Consider the following 19,694-nt stretch of genomic DNA (forward strand, 5'->3'; position numbering starts at 1 on the left):
AGCAATTTAACTGGCCAGACATGGCTCTTGGCTGGTTAAAATCGAAGAAAAAGCAGGGTCAAGACAAATGGCTAACAAAGCCGCAACAAGTTTATTCAAAAACCATGTAGAAATGACTCAGCATGGAGCTGTGTTTCAGCGGAATAACTGCCTCAGGAGTCAGAATTTATAAGACTAGAAAAACATACTTGTCTTCCTTATATTGTACTTGTTTTTTAAAATTATGTAATGTGTTTTTATGGATATAGTAGATTTACATTTATGTATGTATGTCCATCTTGTAAACAATCTTTTACTATATTTATGTTGTCCTAAAATACCTGAGCAGGTCTCCTTTATATTGTGTTTTTGGATCTATATGATGTATGTTATGGATAGCAGATTTGCCCCTGAAGGAGGACACGAAACGGGGTACTCTGTAGGGCAATCAGCCAAGGCACCCCTTTTTATGAAAATTTTGGACACTTGCGTACATCATCAAGATAAGTTTCCGCTCTTATTTATTTTTTAAACCTTGATGGAAACTTTTTCTTATAAGGATTTATGGGTATAAGTGACGTTGTATTTTTACACTTTTGAGCTCTTTATATTATCTTTGCACACAGTACTTTTGAGCATGAAAAAATTAAATAAATTTAGAAGGTATGTGATGTTTGTGGGTAAAGCCTGCAGTGCACAGCATTTGTGGATATACCCAGGTAGACTCATTAATTGCTTGTAGGAGGTCCCAAAACACTACTAAATCACTGTATATTGAACAATTGATGATTATTGAAGGAATGCAGTTTGATATGCAGGGTTCTGTGTGCAAATAAGAGAGTTAGGAGCAGGTTTTTTGTGATCATATAGCAGATTTACACCACTGTGACCCAGATAACTGTAACAATCACGATGCCAGCCACAGAAGCCTAAGAGAACAACTATTTACAGTAGATCTCTGCAGGCCTAAAGTGAATGCCTAGGCTTTCTTTATACTGTAATAGCTGAATATTTCTGGAGGATGTGGTGAAAGCTGTTAGTGTAATTGAACAGGTTCCTGGAGGAAAGTCCATAAACCATTATTAAGGTGGATTTAGGGAAATCCACTGCTTATATGTATTTTTGGATTTATATGATGCATGTTATGGATCTATCAGATTTACATGTTTATGTATGTATATCCATTTTTGCATACAAATTTATGAATTTACTATCTCTGGATATTACTTCTAACTTCTCACGTCTATCTATGTCACCACACCCACAATTTATTTTTAGACCTACTTATATTTACTTTGCGTGTATGACAAATATTCCTGCATGTATGAATATTTATATTTCTATGTAGGTTTTTCTGTTTTTATAGATTCTGACTCCTGAGGCAAATGGGTTTTCCAGCAAAACACGGCTCCATGTCGAGTCATTTTAGGGGCATCATAGAGTGGAGTTGGCACTTGGTCAATTAGATGCTGATATTCAGCACTTAACCGGTCAAAGTAACCACATAAAAGTCAGTCCTATCTTTATGTGATGCCTTATAGCCAGTTAAAAGCTGAATATTGTACTTAACTGGCTACAGTGTGGCAAGCTCTGGAAACCCAGAAATTCAGCGCCAAAGCTCGAACATAGCCCAGCAATGAATTTCTGGGCATAATCGTTGGTGGTCAGCAAATCGCTGAGTGCCGCTGGCTGAATATTGACCCCCCCCCTATTGAAAAACTGTGTTGGCACATTAAAATATAGGCATGCCACTTATGACAGGTCAGAGGCTGGTGTAAGCTGGCATGCCTAAGTGCACCATGCAATGCGCATATATGATAGTGCATACCCTCCCTATCCTAACCGGCACACGCAAAGCAACTTTTAACATGTATGTTACAGAATAGTGCCTAGCATATATGCAAGTACCGGTAACTGCCAATTATTGGTGCCTCTGACGTGCATGTGATATTGTTCTGTATAGTATGGAGACATTTGGCACCAAGTTATAGAATTGTTTTGCATGGGGTTATCAATATGGGCTACTATTAAGACATGCTTTTTTTAACCATTAACTTGTACTATTTTAGTACAGGTCTCATTTTATGCAATGTTATGTTAATCAGGTTTTCTATTCCACCTTTACCTATTCGGTTCAAGGTCAGATTACATTACAAGAGGTTGAGGGTCAGTTACAATGGACAGTTTGACGCAGACATTCAATAGAGTTGCTGGCACAGGCAGATCATTTCAGTTATTAATACAATTAGGTCATAGTTACAAATACAAATACTTAGTTACAAGTTTAAGAAGGTCACTGCTGGCTCATCGTTATGTCCCAGGAGTTGCATTAGACAGTTTAGAAATGGGCTTTTAGAATTACTGTTTTAGTTGCTTATGGGTTGGCTCCCTGGCTTGGTACCAAAATGCTTTTACAAGTTTTATTGAACCTGCGGCAATGGTCAAGAGATCATAATGTAAGTGGTACTTGGTTCCAACATTTGAGACCCAGTTACCAATAGCTGGAGTAACAGTAAAATATCTTAAAGTTAGCCCAAGCTGATGACTTTTACCCTGGGTGTTTTCCAGTGTGTAACTCCTCTAGCTGCACTATATGGAGAAAAGTGGCTTAAAAATTGCTCTGGCTGCTCCAGCATTCTCCCTATACCAGTGGTCTCAAACTCAAACCCTTTGCAGAGCCACATTTTGGATTTGTAGGTACTTGGAGGGCCTCAGAAAAAAAATTGTTAATGTCTTATTAAAGAAATGACCATTTTGCATGAGGTAAAACTCTTTATAGTTTATAAATCTTTCCTTTTGGCTAAGTCTTAATAATAACATTGTAATTTATAGTTAAAGAGACATGTGCTCAAGAAACTGTTTTATTTTACTTTTGTGATTATGATAAACATACCGAGGACCTCAAAATAGTGCCTGGCGGGCCGCATGTGGCCCTCGGGCTGCGAGTTTGAGACCACTGCCCTATACCATCGCTTTTTATAACAAGTGCCTTTTGCCCACTTAAATTTATAGAATTCTGACGTTCATGCCTAACCACAATTCTGTGAATACTGCTACAATGGCTTATTGCTGAAATGCAAGGGGGGGGGGGGGGGTTCACAAGGGAGGGGCATGGCATTTACAAGGGCTGCTTATAGAATGCTCATTCATTTATATGAGGGCAACTACTGTACATTTAGGTTCGTCAAAAGAAGTTTATGCTAATATCTAATATTCTAATATTCAAGGGAGACCCAGGCAACTGCTACAATCTAAACAGCTAGCTGAAAGCAATCACTGCACTATTGGGCCCTTTGACTAAACTTTATTTGCCCTTTAGAGAATCCAGCCCTAAAGGCCTGATTCTCCAAAGTGCGTCCCGATTTTAGGCAGCTGTAGGCGTCCTACAGCTGTCTAATCAGCCAATCGGGATGCACGTTTAAAAAAAAAAAATGCTCCCCAGGCAGGCCGCCTATATTGAAGGCGAGGCCCGCAAGACACCTAGGCCCTGATTCTGTATAGGACGCCCGGGAGAGGCGTCCTATTCAGAATCGGCCTACACTAAACCCCGATTCTGTAACCGGCGTCCATGTTACAGACGCTGGTTAGAGAATCGGGTTAGATTAGACACGGCCCGCTACACTTATCGCGGCAAGGGATCTCTCTGCCGCTATAAGTATAGCGGGCCGCGGCCCCCTGACCGATCACTAGCAGGAGGGTGCCCAAACCCTCCTGCCAGAAGATGCCCCCCCCCCCGACACTACCGACCGCCCCCCCCCGACACTACCAACCGCCCCCCCCCGACATTACCGATCTCCCTCCCACCCCGACACTACCGATCGCTGGCAGGAGGGTGCCCAATCCCTCCTGCCCGAAGATGCACCCTCCCCCCCCGGCGCTAACAACCCCCAAACCTCCACCCCACCAAACTAACCTTTTTTTAAGGCCAGACGGTTCTTGCCCGTCCAGCCGGCAGGCCTGCCTTGTCGAAATGAAGCGGGCCCGCCCCTTCCCAGCCCATCTCGCCGAAGCCTAAGGCCTGATTGGCCCAGGCTCTAGTAGCCTGGACCAATCAGGCCTTAAGCATAGCGGGTCCGCCCATCCCCACTTAATCTAAGGCCTGATTGGCCAATCAAACCTTAGACTTAGTGGGAATGGGCGGACCCGCTATGCCTAAGGCCTGATTGGTCCAGGCTACTAGAGCCTGGGCCAATCAGGCATTAGGCTTCGGTGGGATGGGCCGGGAAGGGGCGGGCCCACCTCTTTTCGACGAGGCAGGCCTGCCAGCTGGACGGGCAAGAACCGTCTGGCCTTAAGAAAAGGTTAGTTTGGTGGGGTGGAGGTTTGGGGGTTGTTAGCGCCTGGGGGGGGTGCGTCTTCGGGCAGGAGGGATTGGGCACCCTCCTGCCAGTGATCGATATTGTCGGGGGGGGCATCTTCTGGTAGGAGGGTTTGGGCACCCTCCTGCTAGCGATCGGTCAGGGGGCCGCGGCCCACTATACTTATAGCGGCAGAGAGATCCCTTGCCGTGATAAGTGTAGCGGGCCGTGTCTAATCTAACCCGATTCTCTAACCAGCGTCTGTAACATGGACGCCGGTTACAGAATCGGGGTTTAGTGTAGGCCGATTCTGAATAGGACGCCTCTCCCGGGCGTCCTATACAGAATCAGGGCCTAGGTGTCTTGCGGGCCTCGCCTTCAATATAGGCGGCCTGCCTGGGGAGCATTTTTTTTTTAAAACGTGCATCCCGATTGGCTGATTAGACAGCTGTAGGACGCCTACAGCTGCCTAAAATCGGGACGCACTTTGGAGAATCAGGCCCTAAGTGTCCACCCACTTATGCTGCACTAACCAATGAGCAGGTGGCAATACATCATGCGTTAACTGATTAGTGTTGCTATGCCTACTCTCCACCTTCAAACACGCCTGCTTGGAGATAATTAGTAAAAAAATTTTTAGCGCACAGTATATGAGCGCAGACAGGCAAATTTACCATGGGACAGCAGTGCACATCCCGCAGAAAGCCTGTTTAATGTATGGTTAGCATGCACTAGCACTTTTACCAGAGTTTAATAAAAAGGATGTGTAGTGGTACTGAATATCCATATTTTTAAAAAATGCTGCAGCCAGCATTTAATAGAAAATAAAGTGACCACTGCAGTTTGTTAAATACTTTTTTTATACAGGAGGTTATATTTATTTTATCTTTTCTTTTGATAATGGAGTTCCTTTCTTTTGTTTTTAAATTTGTAAACTGCTCTGCTGTTTCTGCGAAGGGCGGTCTATATGTACTAATAAACATATTGTCCCAAATGTTTCTAATTTTAGGTGTGCTTTTTTTTTTTTTTTTTAAACTCAGCAGTTTCCCACTTGCATTCCTGGGCTTCCATCTTAATTGGAATCAAGCCCAAGATCTTCATTCACAGCTACTTGGGGATCCCACCACCACCACTTTATAACTCCACCGAAATTAGCTTTTCCCACTTATTCCAGTGACTGTCCTCAGATCAGAGTTATTACCAAAGGCTTCCTTCAGAGCCCTGAATCCTGTGCCCTAAATCTGGCTGCTGGGTTTCACTAGTGCATAATGACTAGAATTCCTTCCCCGCAGGGTCGGTGGACACCGCATCTGAAGGATCTCCTACCCCTGCCGACCCAGGCAGCTGAGGTGCTGAGCGGAGAATTAAACTCGCATCCGGCTGCAGGGCTGTGCACTACAGCATCTCTGCTCACTGAGCCGGCCACGTGCTTGCAGTTTTAAAACTTGATGGAAAGTCTACAGGGCGCCCACAACAACACTCCTTGATTTTAAATGGTTGCAAAACCAAAATTTATTGGAATATTCTTTCACCTTTGAGGCTATAGTTTCATCAACTGATAAAGTTGATTACATGAAAAATTTTCAAAATTTTGCTAAATGACATGACGGTTCTGGGGTGCTGTAGGGGTGCCATTATCCTTGGGAGCAGTGTGGTGCAGCTTATAGGGGTGAAAGTGCAAGCGATTGTGTAAGATCTTGCTAACCGTGCTTTTTGGGACTTGGATTTGCTGTCATCTTATTTCTAAACATATTCCAATAAGTTTTGATTTTGTAACCATTTAAAATCAAGGAGTGTTTTTGTGGGCACCCTGTATATTGAACTGAACATGTCACATATAGCAAATTTTACTTCATGCCGGTATTCTGCAGGAAAGTTTGTCCTGTGTATGGGTTATAAATACAATGTTATTACTGTGACAAGAAAATTGGATGCTTAATCTTTCCTTTATTACAAAAATACACATCTTCAGTTCTTATGCTGCTAACAGCTGGTTCTGTTTACCACAGGGAATGGTTTCAGAGAGCATGCAAGTAATTTATTAGACCTAAAGTTCAATATTATTCAGTCTGTTGCTTAATACAAGTTACATTCCACTAACTTCATAAATTACTAAAGTCTAAACCAGCTAAAATGAGACATCTGTTAATAGCTGCACTGGCATATCCCTCCACACTAGTCATGCTGATAGAGAAAGCATAATAAATAAATGCCAACTGGAGAGAGGGGAAAAAAAAAAAGCCAGTGTAGGTATAGGAGGAAAAGTGGTGCAGAAAAAGGCAAGGGTAAAACCAGAAAAGTAATGTCACTCCGTTTCTATCGGGCTCACCTGCACGATTCGCTCGGATAAATCGGATGGAGCTGAAGGGTCAAAAGCAGAGAGTGTGATAGCTAGGAGCAGAGGCATTAAGGTTAACTTCTCAAAGTTGCAGAAGGCAGAGAAACGATAAGCGAAAGAAAGGGAACAGCATATATTATGTAATTTTTACAGCACAGGAAATGTTAGCTTCTGAATACAGGAAAATAAGCAAGAGAAACATTTCCACAGTTTAAGATATGATAGGAGGAAAAAAATACCCTTTCTTTTTTCAGTATATTCAGCACTTAACTTTTAATGTGTATTTTTCAAAGTTTTACATTATTAAAGGTTTTTTAAAAAAATGTTTTATGTTAATTGAAGTAAATCCATAGAAACATATGGAAATCTGTCTTTGCCTCTCAGACTGGGAGCACAAAACTTCTGCTGTGGCTTCTCTTTATACTGGCCTAATACTCTTTTGATAATTTCTTCCTTTTCTTGCTGTCTCGGTGACATAAAACTATGTTCTGCCAATTACCCTAGAGCTGCCCCCAATTGCCCTCTTCTCTCAGCAGTTGTGGCTCTCTCTGCTCATATTTAGGGACATTCTATTTAGCAATTCTTGCACTGAGAAATGGGTGCTTAACGGTATTCTATAATGAGCATTCCAGGATTGGCATCTTTTATAGAATAGTACACAGCATTGAGATCGGCACTCAACTTTGGGAGAAAGGAGTTGCAGCAAATAAACCAGGCGTAAATTCTGGCGTGCAAATTGTGTGCGGAGCCACACTATTCTGTAACACTGTGTGAATTTTTAGGGAATGTCCTTGACCTACCCATGCCCCTCCCATGGCCAATGCCCCTTTGCAAATCCACGTGGAAAAACTTAGGCACTAGTCTATAAATAAACATTTACTATATTTTCATGCGAATCTGCGGTTTCTGCCCAATTTCAGTACTTTGTATCCATTAGAATGCTTTTTCTTCACTGAAAATGTAACAAGGAAGTAAGCCTAATGTTCAGCACTATATACAGAATTCCTCTGTACATGGGTCCCTGCTGATTTTAGATGCCCACACTTATTCCAGCTCCATGGCTGGTGTAAATGGGCACTCCTAAATGTTAGCTGTGCCACTGCTGATGCCTAGGCTCCGTTACAGAACAGGAACCTACTACACAGCCTTGGGATACCTAAATGGAGATAGTCAGTTATAAAATTGCCTCCTAAGCCCCTCACTCTATAATCTTGCATACACAGGGCTCCTTTTACTAAGGTGCGCTAGTGTTTTTAGCGTACGCAGGAAATTACCGCACGCAACGCTTCTAGAACTAACGCCAGCTCAATGCTGGCATTAAGGTCTAGCGCGCGCTATTCCGCGCGTTAAAACCTTAACGCGGCTTAGTAAAAGGAGCCCACAGTGTCAGGGGTGTCAGGGGCGGGGCAAGTCAAGGATGTACCCAGGCTCTACATTATAGGTTACATGTGTAACTGATGGCAGATGAGCAAGAGAATCTACTACACCAGCCTTTGACACGGATATATGCTCACAACTAAAGTGAGGCGTTAAAAGGTAGACTTACACTAGTATTCTGTAACTGCAATTATGCTTGTAATTGCTGATATCGAATTTGCACTAACTGCCAGATTCTCTAAACTTCGCCATTGTCGCCTTAAAAGCAGTCGTCGATTGGGTCTCAATCGTGCAACGGTGGTGATGTTTAGAGAATCGTGCCTCCGGCAAAGATAGGCGCCGAAAATGTAGGCCAGGGTTTTCCCCTTCTGGCACCTACCTTTGATGTGAATCACGCCTCTGGAGGCGCTTAATTGCGCCTAACGCCACTTTTGGCATTTGCCACGCCTATAGTAGCATTAGGCACTGGTAGGCACCTCCGGAGGCTTGATTTTGACGCCATTTGTTAGGTACCAGAAGGCACTTTGAATTTTTATTTAAGTTCCGTTTAAAACAGTGTTTCCCTCTTAACCTTTTCCTATCGTGTATCCTGGATGACGGGACATTCCAAAAATGTCGTTGCCATCGTGGATAAACAGTGTGCACGGACTAATAAAGAGCCAGGAACACAAAATATTTGAATTTACAGACTTATGACTTATTTACATTATGTTTACAATAGCCGTAAATGATAACGGTGAATAATACAAAACTTTGCTAAAATAATTACGATTGGAAACAGCGTAATGCAAAATTTATTACGATAGGAAAAGGTTAACTTAGGCATCTAAGTTAAGGCGCTATTTATAGAATTTCCCCCTTAATGCCCAGCATGTTAATGTTCACTTTTAAGGAACTTTTTTAAAACTTTGGATTAGTCACTTATTACACACTTCCTAACCCCCTTTCCCCCAAGGCTCACTTGACAACAAGGCTTTTGTTCTATTCTATATTCCTTGATCAACAAATTTAAAATAAAATGTAAAGGGGTTTGGCTGGACAGTGCAAGTTCTGCAATAAGAAATTAGTTCATTGTTTACAAAAAGGGCACTAGGTGTTACTTAACAGTCAGTGATATTAAAAGATTTCTCCCATCTTGTGTTAGGAAAAATTTAGTCTGTCTATGCCCCATGTCCCTGATAAGGGCATATGCTTTATTATGACTCTGTAGCCTAAACTTGATTAAGCTGAGAAAACACAGTCTAGAGAAAGCCAGATCATTCTAGAAGGATGATAACCAGTAGGAAAAAATATAACAGGAATGTACTTAAAAGTAAGATACATTTCAATTTTCCTTATAAAATTCCAAACTTTTCTAGTAAATGCAAGTAGGTCTCACGATTTATTTACCTTTCTCACAAATGTCCCCAGTATATCCACTGCTGCATTCACAATATGGTTTTCCGAGGCCAGAAATCTTGCACTTCCCATGTTTACATTTCAAGGACTGGCATGGATTAAATAAATCTTCCCCTTCATCACAAAGGACTCCCCCATATCCCTGAAGGCATTTACAACTGTAGGTAAATGCATTGATTGGCAAACAGGTACCGTGTATACACCTAGAAGGAGAGCAAAGAGGGAAACTCGAATAAAGTGTCAGTTCTGAGCTAGAAGACGTGTTAAGCACTGCTGTTTCCCATTGGAAATATTTCTTGGGATACACAGATAAACATATGCATTCACTGAAATGCCAAGGAACTGCTCATATAACACAGTCAACTTATTTACCAGGATAATTTTGTTGATAAATGCACGATGATGGCAATTTTCAACCTATGCATTGGATACTTGCAGATTTTGCACCAATCTTCAAAGTGCAGACTCTTACTTTGAAACTTTTAGGGGCATTTTCAAGACACAAAAACGTCCAAAAATTGGCACTTGGATGTTTTTCTCTGCAAAAAATCCAAGTGCCGATAATCAAAACATATAACTTAGATATTTTGCAGGACGTTTGCCCTCCAAAACATCCAACTCAGAAAGGGGAATGTTTTGGGTGGGCTGTGGGTTGGGTTAGAAGGACATTTTATGGTGCTAATCAAATCTTTTGCAGGATGTCCTACACAGAACTAAGATGTTTTGGACTAGATCTCTTTTAGAAGCATCTAAGTGCCAAAAAGGTAACTAAACTGACCAGATGACCACTGGAGGGGTTAAGTAATGACCCTCCTACACTCTCCCAGTGGTTACTAACCCCTCCCACCCACCCCACCCCCAAATATGAATAAAACAGTACATACCTGTCTCTATAACAGCAGCATCTGGTATGGGAAAGGTTATTAGAGCATTACACAGGTGTCTTAAGTAGCCTGTTGAGTGGGCTAATGAGCCATAGAGAGGAGGACCAAGGCCTATAAGACACTCTAACCACATTTATGGTAGAAAGTGTGAGGATATAGAAACATCCAAATTGAAAAAGTCCACACAGACATCTCAATAGACCAGTAGGGTACCTTAGAGGACATTGCTATGCACTCCACATAAAGGGTGACAGATATACCCTCACCATAATCCCCTTATAATTTATGGTAATCCCTCCAAAACTCACCTGAAACCTACTATACCCACCTCTCTCCAACTCCAATAGCCCTTATGGCTACAGGTGGCACTTATATGGCTGTATTGGACTCACATTTTCCATCATAAATGTAGTAGTTAGAGTATCTTATGGTCTTGGATCCTCCTCTCTATGGCTCATTAGCTCATCCACCTGGCTATTTAAGACATCTGTGTAATACTCTACTAACCTTTCCCATACCAGATGCTGCTGTTCTAGAGACAGGTATGTACTACTTTCTTCTTTTTTTTTTGGGGTGGGGGTGAGTCCACCAAAATCCTACTATACTATCATATATATATGCCACATGCAGCCATAAGGGCTATTGGGGTGGGAGGCAGGTGGGAATAGTAGGATGTGGGGGGATGTGGGGTGTGTAGAGTTATTTTCTGATCCCCAAATATGCCTCCCCAAATGCAGCTTACGGTTTGCACATTTTTCTGTTATTTTTCTATTATATTTTCTGTTATATTTTTCTGTCATATTGAAGGTGGGCATTGATACTAGATCCACGCAAAAACTAGTTAATTAATGAGCAATTATTGGTGTTAATTGGAGGAGCTACCCTAATCCATATTCTATAATTTTTATGGCCGGCAATTCAAAAAGGGGTGGGGCCATAAGAATGGCATTATAGAATAGTGTTATTTATGTGCCCAACTACCATTGGTTGCATACCAGCATTTACACCAGATTTCAGGACCAGAAATAAGTGCATACCAGGATTTCACCAGGAATAAGTGCAACATCCAAAGTTAGGTGCATGATCTGTGCTAAGCTAGCATTCTGCGAAGGGTGTTCTAGACCACTGTTCTTCAACCGCCGGTCCGCGGACCGGTGCCAGTTTGCAGGAAATTTCTGCCGCTCTGCGCAGGGCCGGCGAGATTGACTAACTTCAATTTCCTGCCGGTCCGTGCAGGGCCGGCAAGATCGACATGTTGGGCCTGAGAGATCATGGGGAGCCTCCGACAGTGGCTTTCTCCCCTCTCTGCTGCTCTCCTTTACTTACCAGTGCAGCGATTCACAAAGGCAGACTTGGGCTTTTGCTGAGTCGCGGCTGCCTCTGATGATGCAACTTCCTCTTTCCTCAGAGGTGGCGCGACCCAACAAAGGACCCGAGGTTGCCTTCCTGAATTGCTGTGCTGGGAAGTAAGGGAAGCTGCTGGGAGGGGAGAAAGCCACTATTGGAGTCTGGGAAGCTGCTGGGCAAGGGAAAAAAAGGGACAGCTGCTACTGGACCTGGAGGGAAGGAGAAGGAGAGATACTGCTGGGAGGGGAGGAAGGGAAGAGAGTTACTGCTGGGCAGGAGGAAGAGGGAAGGGAGAAGGAAAAAAGAAGGAAACAGCTGGCAGGGAGATTAGAGGAGGGGAAGGGGAGAGACAGGCATGAGAAAATAGAGAGATTGATGATGGGAAGGGGTCAGCAGAAAAATAAGCAGAGAGGGACAACAATGGTAGATCTGGTATAGGAGAGATAAAAATGAAGAGAGCAGTGAAGCTGGAATGAATCATGTAAAAAGAAGAGAGGGGGCGCAGGCTGGATGGAAAGGGGAGAGAGGCATACCATATGGAAAGGGGAGAAGACAGATACCATATGGAAGGGGGAGAGGACAGACAGTGGATGGAAGGGGCAGATGCTGGATTGAAGAGACAGAGAGGGAAGACGCTGGAAGGAAGAGAGTGAAAAGAAGATGAAAGCAGAAACCAGAGATGACAAAAGGTAGAAAAAATAATTTTATTTCTATTTTGTGATTAGAATATACCAGATTTGAAATATATATCCTGCTAGAGCTGGTGTTATACATAACTGGGGACTGCAAAGCCCAGGCAGTGCTTCTTTAGCTTCCAGCTGGCTTAGGGTGCTCTCTGACCAGGGGGCAGTTGCTCTAGTTGCACTCCCCTAAAACTATTCCTGTCATGTGTGACTGCAGTATTCTGTTAGCATGATATTTCTGTGTAGCATTCTGTAATAATTTGGCTTGTTCAGTTTTCTTGATAGTAGAGGGGATATATGTGAAGGGGAGGGGAGACAGGGGTTTTGTTGATCCTTGCTCTGTATTATTTGTATTTATAAAATGACAATTGTACAGAATATTGTTGTACAGAAAATTGTACAGAATCATAACTGAGGCTTGTGTGGATGGGATCTGATGATTTGCGGGGACTGAGCTCGCGGAGATGGGGCGGAAACGGGGTTTTAAAATTTTAGTCCTAATAGTTTGTCGGTCCATAAAATAATTCTTTTATTTCTGCCGGTCCACGGGTGTAAAAAGGTTGAAAAACACTGCTCTAAACTAATTTAACACTGATCTTCCCAGTGCCTAACTTTGGAGACCCGTTACTAAATTCCCCCCTTTGAATCTGCTATCTCAGTTTCACAAGCTCTGAGACTTATTCTTACTATTGGAAAACCAAGAAGTTGTGATGGGGTCATTCAAAGGCTACACAGCTTCCAGATACCTCAGGCTTACATACTTCCCTTACATGACCCTGTTACAACATTTTACAATGTGGTTTTGCTTGCCTTGATGCCAACAGAATAAATACTTTAGAAAGGAAATAGTATCCAACAATATAATATAGAAAGAATGGTCATTAGTAACTTAGCCATATGGTCAACAACAATAATTATCAGTATTATGTTCTGTATAGATAATAAATTATCAGCTTGAAGGTTGGTTCAATGGCCAACTGGTAGCATAGGTTGCTACCATATGGACAGCCTAAACTAGCATCCCATTTCTAATGTCTGTTCTTTGGATCAGTTGAGGTTTGAAACAGTATGGTGGTCTTGTTTATAGAGTGTTAAAGTGGCTTTATCCTAGGTGAGGGCTTTTTCTGTTTATGGTCCTGTTTCTTCATGAGCAGCCAGTATATCTCACTGCACATTGAACTAGAATGTTGGTAATGAGCTGAACAGTGCCTCATTAGATATATTAAAAAAGTTGCAAAATCTATTATAACAAAGGATGGTGGATATAAAGCTATAAACAACCAACATCTACAATGATAAAAAGTAATAAAACATTTGTATGTTACCTACCAGTGATGGTATGTATGATATGCGATATTATATTTTATTGTATGCTATCTATGTCTTATTTCCTTATCTTTTGTACTCATGTCAAATGGTATATACATGTGGAGGGGCAAAATCAAAAAAAGCGTCTAAGTCCCCTTTTGGCCTAAGTCCCTAAACGTTCAACCCAGAAGCAGGGAAAGTGTCCATAACCAAAACAAACGTCCATGTTTTGATTATGGCCTTCCTCTGCCTAAATGCCTAATCTCCATTACGTCTAAAAGTACCCCCACAGCACGTCTACACTTTTTAGCCATAATGAAACAAAAAAACGCCTAAGCCACAAATGTCCAACAGAAGGGCTTTTAGGTGAAGGAGGAGCCAGTCCTTCGCCTAAAAGCTGGATTCTGTAACCGGTGTCTGTCAAAAAACAACACCGGTTACAGAATCCCCCCCCCCCCCCACACAATGATCCAGGCAGGAGGGTGCCCAAGCCCTCCTGCCATGTCAAACCACCAACCTCCCCCCCCCCCGACACGATCGGGGCAAGAGGGAGCCCAAGCCCTCTTGCCCCGCGGCAGCCGCGACCCCCCCCCCCCCCGATACGATCGGGCCAGGAGGGAGCCCAGGCCCTCCTGGCAAAGGCGAACTCCCTACCCCCCTGACTCGATTGGGCCAGGAGGGAGCCCAAGCCCTCCTGGCCCAGGCGACCCCCCTACCCCCCGACTCGATCGGGCCAGGAGGGAGCCCAAGCCCTCCTGGCCCAGGCAACCCCCCTACCCCCATCCCCCACTACATTATGGGCAGGAGGGATCCCAGGCCCTCCTGCCCTCGACAACCCCCCTCCCCCCAACGTCCGCCCCCCCAGAACCCCCGATCAGCCCCCCCAGCCGACCCGCGACCTCCCGGCCAACCCCACGACCCCCCACCCCCACCCCCCTTCCCCGTTCCTTTGTTAGGTTGGCCGGACAGACGGGTGCCAAACCCGTCCGTCTGGCAGGCAGCCCTCCGAAGAATGGGGCCGGATTGGCCCAGCCTAACCAAAGCCCCACCTACTGGTGTGGTCTAAGGTGCCTGGGCCAATCAGAATAGGCCCGGGAGCCTTAGGCCCCTCCCGTGGATGGGGGCCTAAGGCACATGGGCCAAAACCCGGGCCATGTGCCTAAGGCCCCGCCCACAGGAGGGGCCTAAGGCTCCCGGGCCTATTCTGATTGGCCTTTTGTTCGTCGTTGATGTGATGTGTATGTCATATGCAATTTCTTTTTTATATGTAAGTGTGTAATTTGTTTTATAGTGTGTTTTGATGTGATTAGTATGATAAATGTTATGTCTTATTTTGTATGTCATTATGTAACTTGCCCTGGATAAAGGTGGGCGATAAATAAATAAACAAACAATCATATTTGTTTTATGCTTTTTGTTTGTGTCCATCAGACTTTTATGATTGATTGACCATAAAGTGGGGTTGAAGACCAGACGCGTGCTGCTTTTATGTTTTGGACTTGTGATAAGCCGTGCAGAAGCGCTCATCTCCTTCTTTGACTATTGTCTCTTTATGAGGAGCAAAATGTATTGGCTTTCCTTAAGAAAGTTAAGGCCTTTCTATTTACAGAAGTTTTTGGATAAGGCTGGGGGTCTGAGAAGTGAGACTGGATTCAGTGGGACTGTTAAAATCATGAAGGGGCATTTTCAATATGATATCTAAATCCAATTCTGGATGTTTTGGGAAAAACATCCAAAAATCCAGTAAAGAAAATGATCATTTCCAAATGTGAAAATGTCCAGCTTTTTGAATCAAAAATAGCCATTTCCTAGATGTGTTTGTCATCAGTACATCCATCTTTTTGACTGTATGAAGATGCTTGCGACAGCCTGGTCCCAGCTCATGGCCCTACTACAAATAAATATGTTGTGTGCCCCTACCAGCATTTGGGATAAATAGGGGTTACGCATATTTCTAAAGATTCCCCACAGCATTTATAATCTCCAAATCACACGAGATATGAGCTAGCAGCATGTGTAGATATGAGATTAAGGAGTGTGTGTTGGGGGGGGGGGGGGGAGGGGCTGCGGAATTTTGCTTCTCTTTGGCTTTAAAAATTACCTCCAAAAGCCAAAAATGTGAGGTTTACAATTTGGACCCTTGTTTTGGTTTTTAAATTCAGCCTTAAACATGAATTTGCCAGCAATTACACAACTAAGTTGAAAAATCAGTACAAGTGTACTTACAGCTACTTACACAAGTAGCCCCCTGGCTAGAGCCACTTTTTATTTAATGTTTTTATTTTATTTGTTTCTTTGTAAACTAGCTGTTCCCACTATATATGCCAGCAAACAGATATACAATTCTCTACTTCCTCTTACCTAGTTTACAAAAGGCTGTACATTCAGCAATCCTCCTGCATAATTCTCAGGAAATTTTGGAACATCCCAACCTGACCATCCCTTTCCTTAATATATTTATAGACACGATGAGGCTAATATTCAAAAACACTTCTGCTATCATTGCCAATGCTTTTCATTTTGAAATTGGGACACTCTGAAGTAGACCACTGGCTGTTTTACTTAGAAAATAAGCAAAATTATATGTTAAGAAAAGGGAAATAGTTTAGAGCTAAGTGAGAGTGGGCAAAAATGTATATATATGTTAATGGAAAATTTCAGTGGCTAACCATCTAAATTTAGACATATATAGTATGTGCTGATAGATAAATAGCAAGATAACTTTAAATGGATGAAGATCCACTTAAACTTATATGCAAATTTTCTGAAAAATATGGTGCCTACATGAAAGAATACTGACCAGTGAGTTTCTGGATTCATTTTTGGCTTAATGAATTATACATTAAATATTATCCAGAAGTTAGCATTCTAAATTTCATCTATTGCCCAATCAAGTAATTATATGCATCATACAAATGGGCAACCAAGGGATATTCATTTTAGTTGTCAACAATCATTTTTCAGTCACTGAACATAGATGGACATACTTGTTTCCAAGGCAGGGGTCATTTGCTTGATGATCACAAAGTGGTCCTGTCCACCCTCCTTCACACTCACAGGTAAAACCTGACTGGCTCGTGGCATGGCAGGTCCCGTGCACACACACCTTCTTGTTGCATGGTTCACAACCCGGGAGAATCCCTGCTTGCAGCATCATCTTCTTAAAGTCCTGGAGATCATTATTGATGAAAAGATTCCGTAGGCAGCCATGAAAGCTGGTGCCATTTTGACCAGGTGACTGGCGTAAAGCAGCAAAATTATTTTTGAGAGGCATACCTGGAACAAAAATGTAATACAAATGATTATGACACAATAAAACAGGGGAAACAATTCCACAAAAATCAAACAGGCAAGAGCAAAGTGGAAATGTCCAATCAGAATGGTGCATAAAAAAGTGTCTTTCAACTCATCTGATAAATCCAATGGTCTTTATTCATCCAAAGTAACTCATACATCCAAAGCAACTCATTGCAAGGCCACGTTATTTTGTGGTGTTACAGATTTGGAACAACGGTTTGTTCGTTTTGCTTTAGACCATTTGAGACCATTTGATACCCAAAGACTCCCAAGACTCCTGATTCAGGCCGGGTGGCCGAAACATGATCATGTCGAGTCGTTGAGTTGCTTTGGATGTATGAGTTATTTTGGATGAATAAAGACCTTTGGAATTATCAGATGAGTTGAAAGACACTTTTTTGTGTACCATTCTGATTGGACATTTCCACTTTGCTCTTGCATACAAATGATTATGAAACACTGGATTCTTAGTCAAGCAAATATTTTATTTCATTACAGTTGAGTTAGCGTCATATGATTAGGAGTGACTGAGTTATATATACAATGTTCAGAGGGTATTTCTTGCGATTGAGTAAGGTGAGTTTCATTGTCAGGAGAAGGAGATCTTGTGGTGAAGTACTGTGGGGTTCCTCGAGCATCAGGCCAATGTAGGAGAGTTGCTCTGCCCCACCCCCCCAAAATCCATGAGGAAGCATCTCATATGTACTGATTCAAGAACACATCTATCAAATTAAAACTGTTTGATCAAATCTTTTGATAACAGAACCATCCCCGTAGTAATTAATACCACTTGGGGTCTACAGCCCCAAGTTTTGTTTGACATGAAATATTCAATAAACATAAATTCATGACTCTGCTGTTCCAAGTCCACTAGAATGTTTTATACTGATTAAAACAGTGGCATGAAACATGTTTTCAGCAAGCTATATAAGTAATCTAAACTTAACAGTGAACAGACAATAAGTTGCTTGTTACCAGGAGCCCTAGTTTTGAAGAGTTAACCACTAAATGGGAGAGCTCCAGGACATCATCACTTTTTCCAGTTTAGTCACTCTTGGAGCAAATTACAGTATTGATTTTTAAACAGTCAATTCCAGTTTGTTCTTTAATAGAAATACTATCTTCCCCACAGTCACAGCAATAGGTTAAGAACAAGATTATGGCAAGATTAAACTGCCCTTAGTTTCACCTCTGGCCGTGAACCTACAAAACAATCATTTGCAGTTTACTTATTTCCAGAGTATAAGTACAGCCAAAGTATCTGGAGAAAAACATATTTTTAAGGTGAACTTTCTCTTACCTCCAACGTAAAATGGAGAGTCAAAGCTGAGTGTAGATTGTTTAGATAAATTAGTAATGACTTTGGGGCTTCCTCCGTCGATAGACAGCGATAAAGTCTGATCCATGACTAACAACTCCACAATGTGGAAATTCCCATCATTTATTGTTTCAACACTGCAACACAAAAATAGCATAAGCAATCTACCACTGTTTATTCCTTGTGCCCCAACCTGAACCCTCCGCTCTGTCAATACAGATCATCTGCCTAGACATCACTTGGACCTTCTAGAATCCTCCTATCCAAACTTCAAGTCTGTACTCAAAACTCACCTCTTCACTCAGGCTTTTTCTACAGCCTAAATGTACTGTACACTCCTGTGACTGTGCTTTAAAATACTTTATCCTTCCCTTCTTATTGCTTACACTTTTTTTCTTTTCTCTTCTTCTTTGTTCATAACTGCATAGAAACCAATAATGGCTCTTGTGGTATATAAAGATCCCCCAAATCAATCAATCTATTCTTCATACAACCCCCCGTCTTTTTTTTTTTTTTTTACTAAACTGTGGTAGAGGTTTCTATCATGGCCCAGAGCGCTAAATGCCCTGATGCTCATATAATTCTATGCGCGTCGGAGCAGTGTCGGAACATTTAGGGCTCCTTTTATCAAGGCGCGCTACGGGGGGTTAGCGCATCGGACATTTCATCAAGCGCTAACCCCCGCGGTAAGCCTAAAAACTAACGCCTCGTCAATGGAGGCATTAGCGACTAGCGCGGCAGGCGGTAGAACGTGCGGTATTCCACGCGTTAACCGCCTACCGCACCTTGATAAAAGGAGCCCTTAGTGTTCCGAGCTGTGGTAGAAACCTCTACCACAGATTAGTAAAAAAAAGGGGGGGGGGCGGGGGACAGTATGGTCACATTTAGACCTATTTAAGACAAGCTGAGAAGTCAGTCTGTAGCTACTTAACAAGAGGCTGGGGGTTATAAATGTACCTTGAAAATTTCCTTCACGAAGGAGCAATGTGGCTAATAGATGCATGGTTATTCATTAATCAAAGAAATTCATTTAGAAATGTACTTGTTTATATGTTATGTATATCTTTCCATTCTCACTAAACCAAAAAACAGCACAGTAATATTTTAAAGATTTTCTTATATATATATATTTTTTGTTTTTTTATAAGTCTTCAGAACTTGCCAACCTATTCTTAGCCTTGTTTTTTTACTTTGGCTTGTATCTCTTCATCAGACTTAAATAATATTTTTCTTATAAAGCGCTCTGTGCAATTCATGTGTAAAAGGAGGGGATTCGTTCTTGAGAAAGCCTCTTGGCGAAACATGTCGAGCTGACAGGTCCCGCCTGACATTCATTGATTCATGCTGAAAGCTTATTAAACTACTGCCGAAGCTAAGTATAAAGTTTTTACAGATATTTGAATTATTTACAAGTTATGGAAGATGTCTCACAAGATGAATTGCAAATATGAATTGCACAGAGCACTT

The 19,694-nt window shown here is 42.3% G+C and overlaps 1 protein-coding gene across 1 annotated transcript in view; it reads right to left on the minus strand.

Moving 5' to 3' along the window:
* Positions 1-19,694, minus strand: part of SLIT2 (slit guidance ligand 2) — an 846,763-nt gene that overhangs the window by 2,187 nt on the left and 824,882 nt on the right. The window contains exons 33-35 of the mRNA XM_033948663.1: positions 18,210-18,364; positions 16,600-16,888; positions 9,382-9,593 (exon numbers count right to left, since the gene is read on the minus strand). Of these exons, the coding sequence (XP_033804554.1) occupies positions 9,382-9,593; positions 16,600-16,888; positions 18,210-18,364 (656 nt within the window). The remainder of the gene's footprint in view (positions 1-9,381; positions 9,594-16,599; positions 16,889-18,209; positions 18,365-19,694) is intronic.

This window comes from Geotrypetes seraphini, chromosome 1, assembly GCF_902459505.1.
Source record: "Geotrypetes seraphini chromosome 1, aGeoSer1.1, whole genome shotgun sequence".
Classification (NCBI taxonomy): Eukaryota; Metazoa; Chordata; class Amphibia; order Gymnophiona; family Dermophiidae; genus Geotrypetes; species Geotrypetes seraphini.